Below are 22,232 nucleotides of genomic sequence, written 5' to 3' on the forward strand. Positions count from 1 at the left end.
ACCACTATTCTGGTACAGATATGTAGATGACACGGTTGCAGGATTCAGATCTACAGAACAAACACTTAATTTTTTCAATCACATTAACTCTATATATCCCAACATTAACTTCACATGTGAACAGGAAGAAAGCAATCAAATATCATTTCTTAACCTCAAAATTACAAGAACTGACACACAATTTAAAACAGAAATCCACCAAAAAATAACCCATACTGAACTATACATTCCTTGAGACTCAGCACATGAAACAAAACAAAAACTCAACATACATACTAAGAAACCAAATAAACACAGCCATAAAACTATGCTCACCAGATAAAATTAACAATGAATTAGACAAAATAAAACAATACTTCATCAACATCAATAAGTTTCCTCCACAAACCGTAGAAAGCAAAATCAACCAATGAAAGCAAATATATCTCACGAATCAAAAAATCACAAAACCATATACTGCTGCATACCATATATACCCTACATCAGCAGACAAATAACCAACATTTGGCAAAAACTAGTAACAAAATATGACATTCCAGTTAATACCAAGTTTATTCAAAAACCAGGCACAAAACTGAGGTCTATATTATGTAAAAACTACACTGACAAACACCACACCAACATTATTTATAAAATACAATGTGATAACTGCCACGACTTCTATGTTGGAGAAACAAGTAGAAAAATGGAAACCAGATTCAAAGAACATAAAAAGTCACCTTCACACGTTTTCGAACACTGCAAATGAAATAAACACAACATAACCATAGAAAACACTCAGATACTAAATAAAGAAACAAACATAAATGCAAAATTAAAGAAGCCTTACTTATACAACAACTTAAACCCAAAATAAACCAATATAAAGGAACGCCTTTATACATATATTAATATAATAAAATAAATAATATAAAATTATATATTCAAACATCTAACACCGCACTCTACATTCCAACACTCAGTTACACAACCCCTTCCAAACATGTGGTCAGCTTCCGGTCAGTTACCTCTTTCTTTCTTTGTGAACCTGACGATGACCGAAGAAGGCTGAAATGTTGTTCGCTCTTCTACGTAAAATATTTTCTCAACCCAAATGAGCCATTTTTGCATATAAATTTCTCTACAAGTGGGTTTTCTCAACATCACAGAAGTTAGACCTGTATGTTAATCAGAGCTGAAGTTTTTTTCTTTAAATTAGAGTTGTTTTTTAGTTTGAAGGATTGTGAACCCATAAAAGGAAGACAGATAACTGAGGAGAAATTTGGAGACAGCATGCACTGTAACAAGTGATTGGAATTTGTTCAGAAAATTGTGAGTAATATTTGTTAGAAAAATAATCAAGTAGCCATTATTTAACAGGTATTTGTACAGAAGTGTAATTTCTCTGTGTAAGGCAAAGATTAAAAGTTGTGTTTAACAGTGACACGACTGACAATTGTCTTTAAACCTAATATTATTCTAAGTTAAACAGTTAAAACAACTGTTTCATACTCTATAATGTGTTCCTTTTATTCACAACTTTACTCAATATCTAAGTAAACAAGTGATTAATGGTACTATAGCATTAGTTACTAAGTATTTTTTAACACTATTTTCAGATTATACTGAAGATGAAATAAGTGTATTCTAAACCATTCGATCCTTTTAAGTAAAACATTTTGTCAATTGTCTTGATCTTTATCAGTTAGACTTCAAATCCTTCACCTAAGATGTTCTGGGTAATGGCTCATAGGCAGGCATACCACTGCTGAAGCCTCCATTTCAAATGTGCACCCAGAACTCCCAAGAGAGCCCAAACTTTAGTTCAAGTCCACTAATTCTTACAACAATCCACTCAATACTTTCAAGCTCAGTCAGTGAAGTGAATTAAAGCTTAGGTTTCTTGCCAAGGTTAGGAAAACAAATGAGAGATTGGGGCCAAGACTATCTACCCAATGTGGCTTGAGTTGCATCATGTCCATGCAAAATTAGTCAAGACATGACAGAAGCTAAAAATATAATCAAAAGATCCACTTCAACTGGCAAAAAGTTCACATTACTAGAGATGTAGTGAAATCAGGTTCATTATAAGTTTTCAACTTATATACATTTGTATAATTTTGAAGTAGTTGTAGTCCATTAGAACTGTCAAAGAATCTTACTGTATAGTGAGAAAACCCTGTTAATTTTATTTTATTGAGAACTACAGTACACACATAAAACAATGATCTTACAGTAACATATGCTTTCATGCATATTTGCTGAACAGAACAGCTTATACCACTTTTGTATTAGTTTTAACTGTTTAATTACTTATAAAGTCATCCAAATACATCAAATATGGGATATACTGCTTATTTAACCACAAAACTTGAGGGTCATAATTAGTTGAGAGACTTTGTAACAAGTATGAAAATTAAATTATATAGTTTATGAAAACTGAGACTTGAAAAGATAAGTATATAAAGATTGTTTGTAGAAAATATACTCCGAATAAATAATAATAATATGAAAATCAAAGGTATCTTATACATTTATTAAAATTTAGTCTAGAGGCAAGAAACTAGAATATTTTTTCATGATTTCTTGTAAAAACAGTTCAATAGTATGCCAACTGGATTCAACTTTGTTTTTTAATATATAACCAGAAGCAAAATATAGAAATTTGAGAGCATATGAATTACCTTTTTTCACAAAATGTTTCACCTCACTAGGCACTAGCAACACACAATATTAAGTTTAAATTCTTATACTTGAGGTCATAAAAAGAAACTCAAACATTTTTTGTTTCATATAAGAAATCTATTTTTGTTATAAAAATGCTAATATAACTACAGTTAAGTTTTTAAAGAATTTCAACTGTTGATTAATTAAGAGCTCAACTTTCAGTTCATTTCTTACACTTTGCAGCCCCACTGATCCTCACTTGCTTGGAGGCAGATTTTGAATAATAAAATAAAACAAAGTCTTGAAATTAAACAAGTCACAGATAAAGAACATTATCAAGATAAAGTAGAGAATTAATAAACTTTACCACCTTTACATAGTTTACCAATACATTTGTTCTTGACATGGACAAGAATATACGAGATCAGGTATGTCATTTAAATCAGCATATAAATTGTAATTTTGCTTGTAAATCTTCAAACATCTACACCAGAAATACAATGGGACTGCTGATGAAGAAATATTCTGAAATAACATGTGGTACCAAGTATGATGTAAGAATAACATAAACTTTAGCCATCAATAAATTTAAACCAAGGAACAGTTAATAGTGAAGATAGAGAAAACTTCTAACCTTTAAACTTTTACCAGAAGTTCAACAAGTTACAGCAAAATAATTCTTTAAGCACAATATTGATGTAAAATTGGCAAGATCAGATCAATTCTTTGGACTTCAACACACACACGAGACACTGGTTAGCTGTGGAAGAGGAAACTTCTCCATTTACAGCATTAAAGTTAACTTTATTGACAAATTACATGACTGTCTTGAATTTAGCATTTGTTTTATATGTAAGAAACTGTGATAATTACATGCTACACTCTTTACTTGATGGTAAACACTTTAAAAAACAATGCCTGCCCACACACACATCACACATGAAATATCATGTAATGTTTCATTCAAAAGTATAGTAAAATTATGATGTTTTGTACTAGATTATTATGCAAATATTAGAAATACAAAATTTATGTAAACAATAGTGAGTATTTATTTTTTGAAATTCATCATGTATTGGATCAAATAAACAATACTACGTACAGTAATCCAAAATAAAGCTAACATCTATTAGTACAGAAAATAAGTTTATATGGAAACACTTTCATGTACTCTTCAGTTCAAAGCCAGAAAAAATTTATACAGTTGAAATGAAAAAATTTAAGTACAACTGCAGAATACAAAAAGAATATTTGAAAGAGTCAAATAAATAATGTTATACTGATAGTTAAATTAACAGGAAATCAGTCATAAAAACTAGAAATTATGTAGAACTGCAGAAAGTTTGCTAATACAAAAGTTGTAAAATTAACACTTCTGAAAATTAAATAAAAACTTGTGTACTTGGAACTTTTGCTATAAAATAAGCTACATGAAACTCTTTCATAAGCAAATGTTGGATTAAAGAGGACACTTGATGAAAGTGTGAAACTTCTTTTTATATAAACCTGTGTTCTGTCACAATGTATGTTAACTTTATTTTGATGAAGTAACCTTTGTAAGTTTTATATGCAATTCAGTAACCATTTCTGGCAGGGATAATAAACCACTGTATGTAAAGTTCTGAAAATTTACTAATTATTCACCTAGTTGGAGACCAAGTCTCAGCTTGCTAACAATTCCAGCACATTATTTACCACTTTAATGTTTTTAATTAATTCTAGCTAAAAATGGTTTACAATTAACATAAGGTTAAAAAAAGAATGCTTTTAATGTTTTACAAGTCTACTTTCTTTGACAACAAAAAATTCAAACCGTTTAACACATAATGCTGGTTTTATTCTCTTTTCTGTTTTGATTTTTGGAAAATAATATTTTATTTCTGAAACTACACAATCAAGCTTGTGTTTGCCAGCTCGCCACTGGAGAAGCACAAAAACATAATTACAATTGTACTGTACAAAAGAAGGTATTTCTCTCAGACAGACCTAATAAAAACATTTCAGTTAATCAAGATTTCTTTCCTAAAGCCTTGTTCAGAGCATCTGACTTAGCTGCTTTAGTGGCTTCTTTTGCTGTAATACAGACAAATAAAGGGTATCACAAGAAAGACAAACTATTAAAATAAGTAACATTATAATGTTTTACAATTATAGCTCTATACCATTTTGAGCTGCAAAGTAATGCTAAGTAGCTTCATTAACCTTCCAGAGTAACATGTCATTAGTCTAGTAGTCATAACTGAAATACTATGAACTGCACTATAATGATTTAGAATCAATGTTCCAATGCATAACATAAAATTAGTTCATAAAATTCTTAACAGAACAACTTACTTTTAAAACATAAAATTAGTTATTTGAACTTCAGTCACAACCATAATCATTTAAACAACCCAACAAAAGTACTGCATGGCTCTGTTTTCAATTACATCTTAAGTGTAAAAAAAAATCATGATATTCTGTTGGAAATGTAAATATTAAAACATATTAAACACAAATGTTTTTAAGGCTACTATAAATAACAATGTAAATGTAGGCCTACTTTTATTTTAAATTGTGCAGTGTGTATAAATATATCAGTTAATACTTTATATTATCTGTCTACATAAACAAATCAGAGAAAAGTATTTGATAAGCTACTACACTGATTTAAAATGATTCTATGCAAGATGACTCCAAATTTAATTTTTTAACAGACACTGCACATTCATATTTTGTCTGGAGAGACTGGTATTGCAGTATCCAAAGATTTTGCATACATAAAGATAAAACATAGTTATTTCAACATCTTTGACCACAAACTGAAGGATAATTTCATACAGATTACAAATATATTTAAATGTTCTCCTTTTTTACAGAATTATTTGGGAAAAAAAAATCTTTCAAAGAAAGTTAAAGGTTAGAATATCCTAGCCATTCACAATGATACCAAACCACAGTTTTGACTATTGAGATGAGTTTTCAATACACAAGTATCCTCAGATTGAGGAGGGGTTGAAAGATCTATGTGAGCATAATGAAGCAAAACAAAATTGTACTGTGAATATCAGAGATAAATTTGGATTATTTAAAAAGTGGTTTCATGCATATGGTTTTGTTTTTGTTACAGGTTGATAAAGCATTTACATATTTGTTTTGAAACACAAACAATGTTTCTGCCAATTCTGACTGACTAAGCAATCAATGGTTAAGTGCTATAACCAGGACAAACTATGACTGGGAGACTGGATATTGATCTGAAGACACCAATGTTTAACACTTTACATCACAAGAGGAATATTTTTATGAAAATGTTTCAAGTAAATAATATTTTTTAAACTGATTTATATGCATAAATTTTAAGTGTAATATTGGTTTCTTAATTTCTTATTTTCCTTTAGCCCCACATACTAAGTTTGAATGATGTGACAAAACAACTCGTACAAACAGGAGACAATATTTTTAGTCTTATTAAAGTTTCAGCAAGCAAACCTATTCTACATATTAAAAACAATGGAATAAATGTTTATATTCATGTTATCCTTGTGCATTACAAAAAATAAACACTAAATCAGACAAATGAATTAAGTTATAAATTATAACAATTTCTGTGAAAAATGAATTGTCATTCTCATATTATTGAGCTATCACAAGACAAACTAGGAAAAAGAATAAAAGGAAAAAAAAACAAATAAACAACATCTTTTAATTGTATGACCATGATGATATTAGTTGGATGCTATCGGTCATTTCTGGGTCCAGGTTTACCAATTTCACAGGATTATTAAATTTAATAACTTTTGTGCCTCATGCATCAAAACCAGCACCGGATTATCACATGTTAATATTACCTGTAAACCATGTTAAAACACAATTACAGTTTAAACAGAAGTTGAAGATTTTACCATAAGACATCAGGATGAATAATTATAAATCTGATGTAACCTGAAAACTTTAAAAATTTTACATTATGTTTTTTTCATATGCAAAGACAAAAACTGAAACATTTATTAAGAAGACAGGATATAATTTTAACAGTAGTTCTCTAATGATTTTACAATTAACTAATGGGTATTTACTCACTGCAGTTGACCAGTCAACTGGGTGTTTGGCAGTAATAATTTTTTTTCAAATGTTTCTCAATGTTTTTTAATATTGTGTTTGAGCTTCTCTTTAACAATATTTCTTAGATTTTTCATACGTCAGAAAGTATTGTATTAAGTTAAAAAGTAGTTTAGCCACTCAAACCTGTGAATTTGTCAACATGGTAAATGATGAGGAACTGTGATCTTTTTTTTTATAATTTTCCAGTCAGTAGATTTATGTTTTACCTTAGTTCCAGAATAATACTGTAAGAAATCAAAACATTTATATATAATCATAATCTACATGAAATTATCAGTATTCAAACATGTTAAAAATACTTCTTTTATAACTTTATTTGCAAATTAGAGGAAATTGTTTTGCATTCAACTTTCCTCTTTACAAAATGCAAACACTTGCCATTTTGTTTCTGTTGACCTAAATGATTTGAAATTGATATTCAAAAATGAAATTTTTTCTTTGCATTTCAACTATGTGAATATTAACTCTCATACTATCTTTTGGTTACTGATCTTGTCACTCCTTATTTGTAAAAAATAATTTTATTACAGATCAATAAAATTTTTGTGCTATAAGAATATCTAAAACCCAAATTTCAATCTTATTTTGCAATATTATCAGTTGAACAATTAGTAGAATTTGCTAAGTAACTGTCTGGTTCATTAATCAGTTACACTTAACTAACTGGTTATTCTCTAACAAACAACAAAAACAGCAATTTCTAATAGTAAAATCATATTTCAATACCATGGTGGGCAGAGTACAGGTAGCCTGTTGTGTAGCTGTGTTTAACATGAAACATGTAAACATTTCAAATAGTTAATTATTTTTGCAAGTTATGACACTGATTGATTAAACTGAATAAACTTGAATTAATCAAAAATAATAATGAAAAACTGTAATACCAATATTTCAATTACTAGAGTAGTTGGAATAATTAGAAACATTAACTGGTTACTTTTGATTAATTATTTTGCATATTAATCAACATCATTAATACTTATAGGTAATTGTGTTAATTGCTCAGCTCTCTATGCCATCACAATTCAATTTGTCATTTTCATACATTATATCTAATTTATTTAAACTTTTACAATTCTTTTGGGTGTCATTGATATTATTTTGCTTTGTTTACTTGACACAGCAGAAATACATAACTAAACTACAAGAAACACAAAAATCCTTTTCTGTTATTTAAAGGTCTTAAATGCTGCTCGAGTTTCTTGATGTATGCCTTGTATATCTGAACTAACTTGTATATTTCATGTCCATAATCTGTTGCAAAATATTTTGTCACATCACTTTCCTAAGCCTGATCTTGTAAGTTTTCTTTGTATTTTAAAGATGACTGGTATGGGTATAAAAACTTTTCTTAACCTGAAGATGACCTAAGAAGGACAAATCAGTGCTCTCTACTTTATTTTGAATAAAGTTTTAATACCTTTACCAGCTGTCTTGAGAATACATTTTTACTCGAAGTGGGTTTCTTGTCATTACAAATTAAGTTTTTTCTTTTTTCTCAAAACTTTAATACTTAACCAACAACTTATTTTAAAAACAATCTTTTTAATGACATATTTCAATAAAAATTGTTTTGGAAAAGTCTCAAGTAGGTTCACTTTTTCAGTGAATGAAATCACAAAGACTGCTCAGCAAGTTGAACCAACAACCTCAAATTTACATTCATTCTTTATCTGATAAATTGTTACATTAGTAAGTTTCAAACTGTTTACAAGTAATAGTTAAGAGATAAATATAAATTCATGCACTAAAGTTTTGTAAAATTAATAGGTGCAGTTAAGAAAGGAATCCAACCCAACATAAACATGTTACTTATGGAAAATTTGAAAAAGAGATTTTATATTCTTGAATAGAGAGAATGTTTAAAACATTTGATATTTCAATAATGGTTTGGTAAAATGTTATGACAAATAAAAATGTAATAATGAAAGCAATGTATGGAATCAGCATTGCCAATTTAAAATATTAAAATGTTAGCACACTTTGCCATAGAATATTATTACATACAAAATAATGACTAAATTTATACCTAGGATAACAGTTGTGTACTTCTGTTAACCACATGACAGACTGCCTCAATAAAACTATTTGTGTAAAATCCAGAACTAAATGCATGTAACTTATGTTAACATATTCCTAAAAGTAACCTTACTAATTAGTCTTATGTTAACCATTTTCTCTGTTTTATAATCAACACCACAACGTAAGTTTACTTTCATTAATGAAAATACAGCAGTTTTAGTACAGTAGTTGTTTGGAAATTTATAGAGATATCAATGGGATATTATGTTTCATATATTCAGCTTGTTATAGACTTCATACTTTATTGCATATATATTTTATTGTTCAACAATTACAGACTAAAAAATGTAACTTAATTCTAAACTAGTATAGCTGAAAAGTCTATCTAAAAGGGTAGTTCAAAGATGTCTTTACAAATAAACAGGTGGAAAACAGAAAAATTAATATCATGGGAGAAGAATTAATTAGTTGACTGTAATTGATTAATCAGTTTAATTATTATTTGATTAATAATCCCCACTAATTACCCAGCTTTAAAACAAAGTGAGCACATCAAATGAAAAACAAAATGGAGGCAATGTTAGTTTTCATCAAGTGTCCAAAATACAATTTTCAATTTTTAAACACAAATATTTACTTTTTAGAACATATTAATTTAAAAATTAAAAACCAAACTGTGAAAAAAACACAAGTCATATAAAATGAAACAGCAAGAACAATGAATGCAAGTTCTGAGAAGTAAATTCTAAAGTTAAATCAACAATCCATATATGTATGTGCATACACACACATAAAAGGTCTTTTATTTATGCAGTTTTACAAAGTACAATCAACCATACCTTTCCTTTCTTCTTCTTTCTTTTTTGCAGCTTCCTCTCGCTGTTTACGAACAAGAGCAAGCCGAGCAAGATCAGCTTGAGCTTCCTGTGTTTTTCCTGCAGCATGTAGCTTCATATAATTAGCTTTAGCCTTCTGACGCTCAAGCTCTTCCCTACAATGATACAAGTAAGTTTCACAATGCTAACAGTGCAAAATAGGAAGTGACAAAAAAATCTCAATCAATTAAGGAGTAAGGCAGCCTATACTTTTACTTTCATTAGTGTCATATATATTTTATATTCTTTTTAATGAAATAACTTGTTACCATTAACCCTTTCACAACAGGCTCGGTACAACATACACAAGTTGGTATACACACTAGCACACATCAAGTATTTATACTGTAACTTTTGATGCAGTATGTATGTCTTCATAAAATTTTGTAGACTTTTACTAAAGATTGCAAATAATTTTTACACAGAAAAATCAGGTTTTTAATGACATATTTTTACTAAAGATTTTTTTGTGAAAATATGAAGTCTGTTTTGTTACAAGTCAGAGTGCAAACTGACTTTCAAATATTATATGTAATCTCTGAAACCTACAAAATATATTTCAAACATTTGTTTTCAGTAAACAAAACCACATAACTTAAAATTAGTTCATAAAATTCCTAATAGCATGCCATATTTTGAAAAAATTCCATTATTAGAACTTCAGTTCCAACCATAATCATTTAAACAACTCTAATTACATGGGCTCTGCCAGTTTGACCAACCTTGTAACTGTCATAGGCTGAAATTACTGCATATGGTAACACAAAAATACACATTTAGTATAATTAGCTTTAGTCTCATTATGTTATACAATTATTATTTTTAATATATTGGCCTTCCAGTTGTACCTGGCTAACAACAGAAAAGTTATAATGATGCTAAGCATGTACACCCATGTTGCCATATACAATAACACAAATCTGACCTTTCCTCTTAGCAGTAAAAAAGTGACTTGTCTTCAGTGGACTAGCATTTTGTAAAATACAATCACATTTCAGTTATTATACATTATACACGTATACAGATTATTATTATTTACAAACAAGTTCTTAAATGTACTTTTGTTAAAATATAGAACAGTAAATGAAGTAAAGCAAAAAATTATCTTTTCTAGCTTCATCTTTTGCACTTGGATGTTCCTTGATGCAAGTTGCTAAGCCTTTTAAAATTTCACACATGGAGGATATGAAGTGAAATATTTTATTTTAGGTTTTATATCTACAGTTGAGTAACAAAAAAAAAAAAATCATAAATTACTATATCAATACCACAGATTTTCATGATAATTTATCATGCTTAGTAACTAAGCTATATTTAGGTAAAAAAATATGAAATTTCATTCAGGCTAAAGGTACAACCTACCTCCTTGTAATCTTGGTTCAAGAGAGCTAAATGGCTCTAATACACTGACTTGGTATTTTATCATCACAAACATCTAATACAAACCAATGCTCCAGTCAATGTACCATGAAACTCCCAAAAATCAGTATTTAGGTGTGTTCTTTTATATTTACTTTTAAATTAAGAAATTAATTTATAATATTAATATTTGAATTATAATATACAATTTGATACCAAACTTACTGAAATAAATTCATAAAATAGTAGTTGATAAAAGTTTTGAATGCAAGTCAACAAATATGATAACATGGCCTTTGACCTTTCATGACAGGGTTAATTTGTTTTATTTCAAGTCTAACACAACTGTTTCTTTTTCACTAATGTACTAAATAAACAGCAATAGCTTTTAAAACAATCTGTAAGTGCACTAAGATGGTTTCTCATTTCTGTTTCCAGCAACTTACATTGAAAATATTTTGCTGTTCACTATAGTCCACTACAATAGTTTCAATTATTTCTATAATGAAGCAGTTATATTACAAGAAAAAAAAAAAAAAAACAAACCATGCAATACTGATCCACCTTTAGAAATATTTCATGAACTCCTTATTAAGTAAAAACTAATGTAAATGTCAAACAATTTAAATCTTTTATTAAATTATAACACAAGACATTAATTATTAATGTTTACCTTTCTCGCCGGGTAAGCTGTGGCTTATTTTCAGTTACATTCTGCTCAGCCTTGGGAGGTTTTTTCTTAACAGCTCGATTGGGATTCTCAACTTCAATAAGGTGTTCTACTCCTTTTACCTTTGCCTGGAAACAGAAAAGTTGTTTGTTTGAGGACACACTGCACACAAGCATAAATTATTTACATTACACTACATCCTCTCAAATCACATCAGGATAAGATCCTGTAGATAAACTTTAATGTTTAACCTTACATACAAGCATACCACTTAATTGAAAAGCTGATAAAATAGAAATTGCATTGAAGTTTAAGCAATTCTTTTTCCAATTTACTTTAATAGAATATTAATTTATATTTTGAAAGAGTGCATAAATCAAACTTCCTTTAAAAATGATCCAACAACATCAAGTAAGTCATTAATTCTAATAATATACACAAGACACTACATACAAAATAAAATCTGTTGATGAAATAACCACATGCTTGTAGTTGGATTATAATCATATGAAATCACAATATACAATCTCACTTCGATAGTATACAATATTATCCCACTCAAGTGTCAAGTATTTTATTTTTTCTTACATAATGTTTCTTATCACATAAATAAAACATTCAACTAAGTAAAACTATTACTACAAGCACTCACATTTTTTGGTCCTGGTACAGCTCTTGAAAATAGACATAAAGACGAAATCACCCACAGACTACTACACTAGCAGCACAACATAATATTTTGATCAAGAGCATAAGGGGTCTAAAAACACCCAGTTTTAAAACAAAACCAAAACTATCAATGTAAATATGTTAAGCTGTAGATGTACATCTTAACTTCCAGTTTTTATTATTTACTGTTCATAGTATCTTGTTTGTTGCTTGACAAACAGTAACTTTTCCTCATGTATTATTCAGACATCCAATGCACGTTAAATTATGTATTATTAGGTAAACACATTGTATTTAGTTATTCACTAGTAAGGGTACAACTGTCTTTGCAGGGATTCATTGGTAACAAATAGTGCTGTATTCTCAAAAACTTGTGTTCCATATTATCAGTTACAGTTTATGAAAAATTATATATTTTAATATTTCTAAAATTTGATTTTTTTTTTCAAAACCTTGTTGCTGACTAAAGATTACTGATATTATATATTGCCAATCATAATTTGCCTAACATGGATATTATTTAACTATCACTGGTGATTTTCTACCAGTATCTTTAAGACAATCTGTCAAAGACCACTGTCCAAACTATACTATGCATCAAAACAGTGTTCCATTAGCAATGCTTAATTGAATAAGTACAAATATAATAACTCTAGATCTGCACATATTTGTTTTCATTTCTTTTGCATACAACAGATAAGGAGTCCCCCATAATATTTATATATTTTATACCCATTTTATTCACTGTTTCCATAATTATTTTTAATATTATACATGCCTGACTTCACTTTATGTCCCTTTGAGGAATGTCTATTTTGCTTTCTCTTACTCATTCAATGATGACAATAACACAATGTTTTAGTTACATAAGCCCATCTTACATGTAATATTTCAATGATATAATATGAAGTGGATATATATATTTGATTTTCATGTCATACTCCATTAAAAAAGTATTTTACAATGTTTTATTGATATGATGATGATTATGATACAAGACGTTTGATACACAAATTCATCGTAATTCCCATTCCAGTGAGCAGCAAGTGCTATTTTTAATATTGCTCTTATAAGATAGTGATGACTTTAGAATAAAATGAAAATGTTAAGCTTTTTACTGTAATGTGGCTGCTTCAGTTTTTGTCGATTAGCTAGCTCTGTCCAGATACCTTCACTTTATGAAATGTTAACAGAAAATTATTTTATTTCATGGTTTTGGCTATTTAAATCGTAATAATAAAAAAGTTATCACATACAAAAGCCAAACTTGCATTATTGCTGTTACAGATTGGTCTAATTTTTCAGTTATCTTATTGGTAAAATACTTAGTTTAAGAAAATTCTAGATAAATGCATAAGAGAAACTTTTACTTGAACATAATTTTTAGAGAATAATTAAAAAAGGATAAATTTGGTTCAGTATCATATAATGGACAACATCACCTGTTCATTTTCAGAATCACTTTCCTCTGACTCAGTTGATGAGATTTTCTTTTCACCTGTGGCACCTCCATCTTCACTGTCACTACTACTGTATTCACCCTTTTGTTCCTAAATTATTGAAAATTATTTACGTTACTTCATTGACTATCTTATCACCCAAAGAAATTACAAACACTATTTCAACTTTTATTTCACCAAAACTTTTAAAACTAACTACAAGCAACATATGAAAATGTTGTTTTAGTGCAAAGCTAAGTAATGAGCTATCTGTGCTTTGTCCATCGCAGGGAATCAAACCACAGACTTTAGCATTGTAAGTCAAAACATTTTATTTTTCCTATACTGAAAACGCATTTCTGATAGGTACTTAACTCTTCTCACATAATTGGCTATTCTCATTCAGTGCTGCCCTCCATATGCAAAACATTTTTTTACACATGCCATAAGTCTTTTATCTCCCCTCTACTGGAATTGACTGATTCTAATGCATTTCTCATGCAACACCTCTTCACCAACAATAGTGCAACATACACTCTTGATGGATGTGAAACCCTCTATTTAATTTTACCAAACTGTCTTTTTGGGTTTTGGCAAAAATAAAAGTACCAGTTTTCACTGGGGAAGATGGGTTATAAATGTGAGAGAAGACAAGTACCTGTTGGAAATGCATTGTCAGTATAAGAAAATTATAACTTCCAACATGGTATATTATCCCCACCCACATAAAATAGCTAGAAGCTATTGAATAGGTGGAAAGTTGATTGGATGATTTAGTGTTTTATGGCACAAAGTAGCTAGGCTATATACGCCAAACGTCCGATAAAAAGGTAAAAGTAAATTCAGTAAAATTCATAAAAGAAAATTAAGGTAAAACAAAACAAAGTTAAATAAATAAATAGCATAAAACCAATGTTTAAATCTAGTCTACAATGTCAAGAGAAAAACTACAGTGATTCAAGTTGTAAAGGACTTTCTGTAGTGTGACTAATAATCATAACTTGCCAGGAAGACTAACAGGTAAGTACAAAAACCACCATCAGAAACCTGAAGATGGCCTTTACAGTCATGGTTTTGAGTTACTTAATGTTATGGTTAGTTTCTAATTTCAAATTGAACTAGATGAACTGTGATTTTTAAAAGGGAGCCACATTAAAAAGGTGTAAAGTATATATTAAAAAACTCAAATGGCATTAAAAAGATTAATGGCCTTTAAAAAACTAAACACACTACAAAGGTAAACAGTGTCACCATCACCATTAACACTGTTTAATGTTATAAACAAACCTTGGGACAGTACATGCTTAAAATGGTGCCGTTGTTGTGATCTGAATGTTACACAAACTACACAATGATGCATCAGTTGCAGATGAAAGAAAATGATGAATTAAAAAACTGTGACCAATGCATAGTCAAGTTAGAACAAATTCCTCTTTCCGATCTGTAAGGAAACAAGATGGCCAAAGTCCAATATAGGTTTTATTTAGAAAAGCTTGTTTTCGCATTGCTCACTCCAAGTCAACTGCCAACTGGCATGGAGCTAAGCCTTGAATACAGGACCATAGTCCATGTATGGGACAGGCACAGCAGTGATAGTGCTAGAACAGATAGACTTAGCTGCGGTGAATCAGCGAACTCGTTCCTGCAAATACCAATGTAGCCCGGTATCTAGAAAAACTGGATAGAAATAGATGTTAAAGAGAAATGGGCCAGTTGATTTTAAATATTGGCATGAACAGGGTGTGAACCAATGTGAAGTGATTTCAGAGCCAGAAGAGAACTAAGCGAGTCAGTATAAATAGTGCAGTTTGAGCACTGCTTAACTTCTATGTGATCCAGGGCAAGAGAAATGGAGTACAGTTCAGCAGTGAACACAAAAGCTGTAGAGGGAATTCTGCATGCAACCACTGAACCAGAACAAATCATGGCAGAGCCCACACAGTCACCTGATTTCAAACCATCTGTATAAATAGGAATGGAAGGATGGTTCGAAAGATGTTCAGCAAATAGCAGACAGTATTTCCAATCAGGAGTGTCTACTTTTCTCAGATGACTTGAAGATATGTTGCAATTGGGAACTGTAAGAAGCCATGGTGGGATGGGCTGACTAGTGGATACAGCAATGTTATCCAAGGACAGACCCAATTCATCCAACTGCACCTAGATACAAAGGCCAAAAGGAGCAAAGGCAGACTGTTTGTTCTGAAAAAGTATGCCCCACCAAGGATGGAAAACCTAACCCCAGGTGGGATGCTTTGGTAAGGAATGAAGTTTTGAAGCATATAGCAAAGATGGCTGCAAATGGTGGAGGTGTAAAGAAGGTTCATGAGACTATGTATGAGCTCTGAACTGTGGAATAAGGAAAGCCCCAGTGCAGAGCTGAAGTCCTTGATGATGAATAAGGTCAAGCATCTTTAAGGCCGATGGTCTGGCAGAACCATAAACCAGTAATCCAAAGTCGAGTTTCGATCAAATAAGAGCATGATATCTTCAGCAAAGAACCTCAATCCACTCCCCAAGTGGTGGAAGAGAGGGCACAGAGGACGTTTAGTGCTCTTGTACATTTGACCTGTAGCTGCTTGATGTGTGGTATGAAGGTCAGCTTACGGTCAAAGATAAGCCCCAAGAACTATGTCTCAGGGACCACAGGCAGCACAACTTTGCCAATACGGAGTTCAGGGTCACGGTGAATACCCTGTTGGCAGCAAAAGTGCATGCAAATGGTTTTAGAGAGAGAGAAGTTAAAGCCATTTGCCCTGGTCCACATCAGTAAATGATTGAGAGCAGTCTGCAGCTGCCTCTCAATATACCTCATGTTCAACGACTGACATGACATGTGAAAGTTGTTGACACAGAGCTTGTTTGCAACAGTGAGAGGGGGTTGTTCAGTGATGGCATTAATTTTTATACTGAAAAGTGTGACACTTAAAACTCAGCCCTGAGGGTCTCCAAGTTCCTGTAGAAAAGAATGGGAAAGTGTCAAACCCACATGAACTTTGAAACTCCTGTCCATTAAAATTTTTTTAATAAAATGGGCAAAGGGCCACATAACCCATATATGTGGAGGTCTCGCAAGATACCATACCTACATGTTGTATCATAAGCCTTCTCAATGTCAAAGAATATCGATACAAGATATTGTCGTTTGAGAAAGGCTTCTCTGATTGACGTTTCAAGTCAAATCAGGTGGTCCATGGTGGAGAGCTGTCGTCAGAGCCCACACTGGGTGGGTGAGAGGAGGTTGTTTGATTTGAGGAATCAGACAAGACAAGCATTTACCATCCTCTCTAAGGTCATACAGAGGCAGCTCATCAAAGCAATTTGATGATAGTTTGAAGGAATCTTGGGATCCTTCCCATGCTTAGAGAAAGGTAGGACAATAGCTTGGTGCCTGGCATCAGGAAAACATACTCCAGCCAGATCTGGTTAAAAACAATCAGAAGAATAGCAATAGAAGCAGGACACAGATGGCACTGCATGTCATAGTGTAAATCATCAGGTCCAATTAATGTACTGCCAGAATGATGAAGGGCCAGTTTGAGTTCCACCAGCGTAAAGGAACAATCATAGTCATAGAGACAATCAGCTCGAAAGGAAAGAGGTGATTGCTCTGCCCGAGTCTTGATGGCTAAGAAGATGGAAGAAGAAGCAGAAGTGCTAGATACTCAGCAAAAGCTTTCACCTAGAGTCAATGCTCTGGGTATCAGCTACTTCCTGACCATCAGAAAGCAAGATCGAGAGGGGATAGAATTATATTGCCCACTGACCTTTCGTATCTTGTCCCATATGACTTTGGAATTGGTGGTAGAAGATATCCTGGTTGTAAACTTAATCCAAGATTCCTTCTGACTTTGATGTCTTCCCACTGAGCATGTACATGGGCCCTCTGCAAAGCTATGCGGTTTGTGAGTGAAAGATATCTACAGAAAGTATTCCAGGCCCATTTTTAACCCTTTCATTGCCATGTGGTAGGCAGGATTCTACCATGGACAAGGATATAGTGGAAAACATGTTGAGGTTTTAGGAATACATTGAGCATCTGCTCATATAATACAGTTAGTTACTGCTGCCACACAGTTGTCTACTCATGGTTTACAGACGATGGCAGGATCAAGTTCTGCAAGATCAGTGAAAGAGGGCCAGTTTGCCTAATCCAGCTTCCACCAGGGAATGCGGGTAGGATGGCATCGACCATGGCCAGTCTCTCTCAAAATTATAGGAAAATGATCACTGCCTCATGGATTATTATCAACCCCCCATGAGAAATGGGAAAATAATGAAGGGGAGCAAATTGAGAGATCAGTAGCAGGAAAGGACTGACTAGGTGCATGGAAATAAGTAGAAGAACAAGTATTGAAAAGAGAAAGGTTGTGATCAGAAGGCATATGCTCTACAGAGCAACCCCTCCTATCAATATCAGCACCTCCCCAGAGGGGGTTATGTCCATTAAAGTCGCCTAGGATGAAAAGGGAGATGGCAACTGTGCAATGAGAGCATCAAGGTCTGATTGATCATATGTCTCTCCAGGCAACAGGTAAGGAAAACAAACAGTGATGGTATGACCCAAGGAAACAACTTGTGATGACTACCACTTCCAAGGGTGTGTCGAGTGACAAAGACAGGGTGGGTACATGCTGATCAACCAACAGTGCCACCCCTCCATCACACAGCCTGTCATTTCTGTACAAAAGAAAGCCACTGAAAGGTGACTGTATTGGCAGGTTTCAGGAATGTTTCTTGTAAGGAAAGACATACAGGATGGTAGGAAGTGATCAGTGTTTTGATGTCATCCAAATTAGAACATAAACCTCGAGAGTTCCATTGCATTTGGGTGGCCATTTTTATTTATGTGTTGGTGAAATGGGTGGAGAACCTTTCTGTTTATAGTCATGTCTTTTTCCCTTACTGTCCTTTTTCGAGGGAGATATATCGACCTCCATGGATCCTGCCCTGGGTCGATTGGGCAGGTCTTTGCTATTGGAAGGGGATTCCAGTGACTGAGGACATGAAGGAATGATTGTTTTGCATCTTAGGGTGGGAGAAGATGTATCCAAGGAAATACCTGTACCTGGAACCAAAAAATTGGAATCTTTGGGTTTGTTGGAATGTATGTAAGGGACAGAGATAGGTATTGAAGTTGATTCATCAACCTTTTTAACCATGGAGGTCAAAAGACTTTTCATTTGTTTGGAGAACGATTCTTTTGGAGGCACAGAGAGATCTGTCTACATTGCTACTGTAGTTGTGGAACAAAGTGCAGCAGCATATATCCGAGATAAAGTGGTGGACAGCAATTTTTGAGCCTCAGGATAAGTAATTTTATGAATCGTTTTCAAATGCTGCACCTCTTTTTCTTCCAACCATTTAGGGCAAGAACGAAAGTAGGATGGGTGAACCATTGCAATTGATGCAATGAGGGTCCGTTTCACATTCGTATGAATACATACATGACGTATGAGTGACCGAACCGCTGACACTGGAAACATTGGAGAGAGTTTGGAATGTATGGCTGTACTCTGCAATTAAGATAACCTGCCCTGATGGTGGCAGGTGGATGTGGTGCAGTAAATGTGAGAATGAGGACATTGGCTGGCATCATAATTCCATCTTTGCAAGTGGATATACACCTCACTGCAGAAACTCCTTGGGTGGAGAAACCAGTAAGAATCTCTGACTCTGGGATGTTCATCAAATCCCTCTCAAGAATAACTCCCTGTGATAAATTCAAAGTACCATGAGGTGTAACCTCAATAGGTATATCCCTAATTGCCGTTGATTGCAAGAGGGGTTCACTGTGTTGAGATGTGGATATTTCCACTAATATGACACCAGATCAAAGCTTCTTTACTGACTTTGGAGAGCCAGCAAGTCCCTCTAGTCCCTTCTGAATGAAAAAGGGAGACATTTGCCTTAAAGGTTGGTCTGAAAGTGAATACAATGTAAGAAAATGAAGTACAACAGGTGGTACAGATGGTGAGGATTGCTGCTCAGAATCTTCAAGACGTGGTTGTTTACCTATAGATTGTTTTTTCACTATTTTATTAAGATTTTTAATTGAAGTATCCATAATAAAGAAAGGGAAATTTCGGTGCCCACCGATCCCACCCACCATGAAGCTCTAAGAGGGAACTCACTACAATGTCAAACAAGGACACTGCAGCAATGCCAAAGTTTCATGAGCACTATACCCAAACACCAGCATCAGATACATCTACTACACCTGTTGAAAACATCCAACACTGGTCTTGGTTGACCCTAGCCTGAGTGGACCAGCCAACTGACCCAAGGAGGGGCTACCCTAAGGCCATCCATCTACAGGAATTCAAGGCAAAAGTTGGACCCCTCAACCACCAGGATCCTCTCCTCCCCTTCACAGGTTGCTATGCACAGCAAATACATGGGTGGATGCTTTGATCCCAGAGGAGGTAAACTGAAAGAACAGAACCTTCCCTGGAAGGTCCCCTCACCATGTACACGAATCCACAATGAGGGGTAGGTGAAGAGACCAATGCAAGGAAAAGAAAGAAGCATCTAAGGATGCTCATTGAGATGAGATAGTCAGATTTTAAGATCTTACATGGGAGACCACACCACTTCTGAACCAGGTATACTCACCTATCACAGAAAAATGTTGCGTATGTGGATGAAAAAATCAAAGGAACACATACAAGTGGGAAAGAACTGTGGCTGGACAGTGTTCCAAATCACAAACTATTTATGAAACTCAATCACAGAAAATATAAAAATGGGTAAAATCAAAAAAGGATGTGCCCTCAAGTGTTGTGTAACTAGGATGCAATGAACTGTATATGCAAGTCAACAACATTCAAAACCAATGTCACTGGGAACTGACATTCACATGGGGAGTAGGATGAGAATCTTAACATCTGTAAGTCAACTAGAATCCAAAATCAACACCACATATCGACATCCACATGAGGGTAGGAAAGAGGATTAAACTACCTTCACCTTAAATTCATATACCCTCCAGCTCAGGAACAGGGATACATTAATACAATAAATTGACAGGTTGATCCAGGAATAACATCTGGTATTAATTATTATACATTATATGTATATAGATTGATACTATTTAGAAATAAGTTATTTATACTTATTTTTCTTAAATTATACAACAGTAAATAAAGAAGTAAAACAAACAATCATGCTTTCTAGCTGTGACCTTTGTACCTGGTTGCTGCTTGCTATAGATTACTAAGCTTTTTAAAATTTTGCACTTGAAGGATATGAAACAAAACATTTTTTCAGGTTTTATACAAACAGTTGGATAACCAAAAAAAATCATAAATAACTATACTGATATAATTAAATTCCACTAACTTATCAAGCTTTGTAACAAAGCTGTATTTAGGTCTAAAAAAGAATGTGAAATTTCGAGCAGAATAAAGACACAATCTATCTCTTTGAAATCTTGGTTCAAAAGAATGAAATGGTTTCTAATACATTAAAAAGGCTGAGAAAATCATTAGGAGAACAATCTAAGCTGTCAATTGGTTATTCACATCATATATATTGAAATATTGTTCATGAAGGATTGTTTCTAAAAATGAAAAGAAGTGAACAAGACCCTATCTCAGCAGAATAAAAAGATAAAAGCATCTATTTGGCATTCTAGCTTGTCAGTATTAGAGTTCTCAATTCATATAAAACTACAGACTTAGTATTTTGAGAACACAAACATATAATTTAACAAGTGCTGTGCTTAACATACCACATAATACCCAAAATCAATATTTGTGTTCTTTTAATATTTACTTTTGAATCAATAAATGAACCAATGTATAATACTAAAATTTGAATTATTACCTACAGTTCAGTACAAAACTTATTAACATAAATTCATAAAACAGTAGTTCAATAAAATTTTGAATGCAACTAAACAAATGAGATGCCATGATTTTTTACCCACTCTCTGTCACAACAGTGTTAAGGAATACCTGGTCAGGGAACAGAGTGGAATCCAGGAAGAACAAGAGGAATGTTCTTTTAAAAAAAAGAAAGAGGTATATATACAAAAAGGTAACTTATCCTATCACACTCCCATGAATGAATAAAGAATGGTAATATGGCAGATGATATTACCCTGACAAGTAAGAGACAGCTAACCAGAGCAGACAATAGGAGAAAAACATATGAGATGTAGTCCAAGTACTTGACAGATAAAATATCTCTAACTGACAGCAGGGTAAAACAAGGTACATGATATAAGTGAAGACACCAGGAAGTGAAGATGAAAATGGAGCAGACAAGGAATTGATGGTACATCATGAGAAGGTGGAAGAAAACTAACAAAATCTCGGTCATTTAAAAATTGGCTCAGATGATATAGGAGGAAGGCAAGCCATACTAAAAGCTGGTAGGATGGGCTCTAGTCCCCAAGGACCCCCACACAAACAAAATGATAAATTTACCTAAATGACAGATAAG

The 22,232-nt window shown here is 32.7% G+C and overlaps 1 protein-coding gene across 1 annotated transcript in view; it reads right to left on the bottom strand.

The window, feature by feature from the left end:
* Window positions 1-2,145: 2,145 nt before the first annotated feature.
* LOC143255236 (uncharacterized) overlaps window positions 2,146-22,232 on the bottom strand; it is a 35,977-nt gene continuing 15,890 nt past the window's right edge. The window contains exons 3-6 of the mRNA XM_076510578.1: window positions 13,788-13,895; window positions 11,680-11,804; window positions 9,612-9,763; window positions 2,146-4,719 (exon numbers count right to left, since the gene is read on the bottom strand). Of these exons, the coding sequence (XP_076366693.1) occupies window positions 4,655-4,719; window positions 9,612-9,763; window positions 11,680-11,804; window positions 13,788-13,895 (450 nt within the window). The 3' untranslated portion in view covers window positions 2,146-4,654. The remainder of the gene's footprint in view (window positions 4,720-9,611; window positions 9,764-11,679; window positions 11,805-13,787; window positions 13,896-22,232) is intronic.

This window comes from Tachypleus tridentatus, chromosome 7 (genome assembly GCF_004210375.1).
Source record: "Tachypleus tridentatus isolate NWPU-2018 chromosome 7, ASM421037v1, whole genome shotgun sequence".
Classification (NCBI taxonomy): domain Eukaryota; kingdom Metazoa; phylum Arthropoda; class Merostomata; order Xiphosura; family Limulidae; genus Tachypleus; species Tachypleus tridentatus.